This window comes from Schistocerca piceifrons, chromosome 5, assembly GCF_021461385.2.
Source record: "Schistocerca piceifrons isolate TAMUIC-IGC-003096 chromosome 5, iqSchPice1.1, whole genome shotgun sequence".
Taxonomy (NCBI): Eukaryota; Metazoa; Arthropoda; class Insecta; order Orthoptera; family Acrididae; genus Schistocerca; species Schistocerca piceifrons.
The window spans coordinates 176,468,275-176,471,075 of record NC_060142.1 but is presented as its reverse complement, the minus strand read 5'-3'; the positions used below and the strand labels follow the sequence as shown (position 1 = coordinate 176,471,075).

The 2,801-nt window shown below is 42.2% G+C and overlaps 1 protein-coding gene across 1 annotated transcript; it reads right to left on the bottom strand.

Annotated features, from left to right (window-relative positions):
- On the bottom strand, positions 1-408 carry LOC124798849 (trypsin alpha-like). The gene has a single exon (XM_047262380.1). The coding sequence runs from the start codon at positions 406-408 to the stop codon at positions 1-3; it is 408 nt and encodes a 135-aa protein (XP_047118336.1).
- Between the last annotated feature and the right edge of the window lie 2,393 nt (positions 409-2,801).

Here is a 2,801-nt window from a genome sequence, read left to right as displayed (position 1 = left end):
TTAATGGGTTAAAGAAATGCTGTACAGTTTACGAACTCTCACCTGCAGCACCGCTATGTCGTAGTCAACCGTCGCGGAGTTGTACTGCTTGTGCATGTAGCCGGAAGCGACGTTTAGCACAGTGCCGCCGCTGTTCTTGTACGTGGACCCGCCTCGCACGCTCATCAGCGACACGGACTTGCCTTCGACGCAGTGGGCCGCTGTCAGCGCCCAGTTGCCGCTGATGATGGAGGCGCCACATATCTGGGAGCCGCCGTACAGGAAGGCCAGCTGCCAAGGGTAGTTGGAGATGTCGGCGTTGGAGCCGCCAATCACCCGGCCTTCGCCCCTGGACCACAGCTGCCGCCCTCTCGGCGCTGCGAAGCTCGGCGCCAGCAGGCACAGTGCGAGGACCAGGTTGCGGATCATGGCGGAGCTGCCGTGTGTGCCCTTTCTCGTCCGGACTGCAGATTATATAGCCATTCTGTGCGACCTTCACGTCTCAGTTCTGTTGTTATCTACATTGAATCACCGCCATCTTGAAAACCCGATATAGTACTTACTTATCAGGTTTTAATGATGCGAAATTTATCCTTGGGACGGTGATTAAATATAGATAGCAACAGTATTGAGACGTGAAGGTCGCACAGAATCGAAAGTAAAATGTCAACGCACAACTTTTAAATAATCTGAAGTACCTCTTGAGTTGATCATCATTCGATATACAAGATAACCCGAAAGTCATTGTTCAAGGTTGCAGTAGTGCTGTGGTACATTGCGTGGATTGACACAGAGTCACATTATATCTGCACTTAAAAATGAGTTTTGTGTACTGCCATTTATTACTGCAAGAAACAGAAAACGTTTAGTTCTCGTGTAGAGTAGCGATAATAACTTTTTTGTCAAGCTCGTTTCCATAAGAAAACAACTAATTCAAAGGAAAATCTTTGTAACTGTTACGTCACTTGATTAACAAACCTAATTGCCCTAGTATCACAAAACAAGGAACATTGTGTTCCATAACCGCAATCACAGTTTTACAAAATTCCTATAGTTCGACAAAAGTCATGTCACACAACTCAAAAGACTTGTGGAACACCGGTCAGTATACACAGGCAATAGCATTTGGTAGCGATACCATTCGCCTTAATTACAGACGCACAGCTTGATGACATGGCGTTCAGGAGATTTCAAGCTATCCATAATGCCTTCAATAGGCACCAAAGGGCCGATATTTGAACGTGAAAAGCATCTTCACCCCACAATGTTCCCACCACCATAGTTAAAAGTAAGTACGTTGTTCCGGACACCGTTTCTTGCATCGACGAGTCTCTGAACATATCTAATTCCACCGGAAATGAAACTTACATTTATCGCTCTAGAGCACATGCGACCACGGTTGACGTGTCCATTCGTTATGCGCACTGCCAAACTCAAGCTGAACTTAAATGTTATTTGCTTTTTCTCAGGCCATGAAGATAAGTATCCCTGAGTATCTGTTTTATGGTACTGTTCCAAATTTCCACGTTGTGGAATTCACGTAGCTCTCTGTTATGTCAACAGCTGTCTTCTTTGGGTCGCCCTTTGACATCCTTCTGTTACAGCTTGTAAACTGTTTTCACTACACAAGGAAAAACAGCATTGCAAGATTGAAAGAAACAGGTGCTACGATCTCTGCTGCTCACGCACCCACACACGCTGAAGGAGCAGACTGTTCAGAAACTTATCACCAGAGGCAACAAAAGCGTTACGTGAGAGCATAAATGCTTAAAGGCTGCTTGCAAGTACTATTGCCCATCTAAGCATTAAACTTGAAACATGTTGCAGAAAACAGAGTACAATATTAAAGATGGTTGAGAGCAACATTGCACAAACAAATGGTTACTTCGTTCTAAAGTACGTCGGCGTGCTTCTCGTGAAGAAACTACAAAGCGAAAAACTATTTCTCTGTGAATAAATTAAAGTTATTTAGCAATTATAAACGAGTTTTGCACTGATAAGACACATACTGTGTTATACTAAAATGCAAGAGTGGCTGATTTAGCTCAATACATTGTTAACCAGCCCATTAAAGCCCCCGCACTCACATACTTCATATCACGTCAGTTACGCAACAGAAGCACTGTTCAATTGCGCCTTATAATGTGTAAATGTCAGCGAACTGTATCTCTGATTGGCACTTATACTGTAAGAAAAATAATTACATCTTACCTTTATCGTACACGACTGTAAGGAATGCAAAGGTCGTTAAATCTGTTGCTGTTGTAATAATAACGTTCATTGAATTACTGTCCTTTTCAAGTCTATAAAATGCGCTACAGCACACTGAAAAGTCCCACAACCAAATATACACTAGTCATTCCTCCCTTTAACAGCACGCCTATTTCTACGACAAACTAAAACATTTCCTTTGCCTGTCTTTCCCCAGATTAACAATTTTCTCCACTTTTGAGATAGTTTATTAGTAAAAAAGTTTAAAAAATATCTTCTGTTTCAAAACTAATATTCGCAGTGATTAACATGTACGTTACCACACCCACTTATTTATGATTATAGACGTCAATGAAAATGAATACCAAACAACTCTTATTAAATCAAAATTTTCCTTGTAACATAAACAGAAAAGATAAACCATGTCTCTGGGGGCAGTAAGCTGAGACTGCTCAGATCTGCATAACAGCATTTCTGTGTCCTCCTCAAATACTATAAGGTTTTCATATGTTTTCTGCCACTGTAGGTAATTCACCTGCATTGCACTGGGACAAAGAAGGGTAAGTGCACTGCACGAGTAGTGGACAGGATCCTTGACTTTTTAAGCTCAT

What these genes read in the sequence shown, in the direction of transcription:
- LOC124798849 (XM_047262380.1), bottom strand. Translation starts at nt 408, where the DNA reads ATGATCCGCAACCTGGTCCTCGCACTGTGCCTGCTGGCGCCGAGCTTC.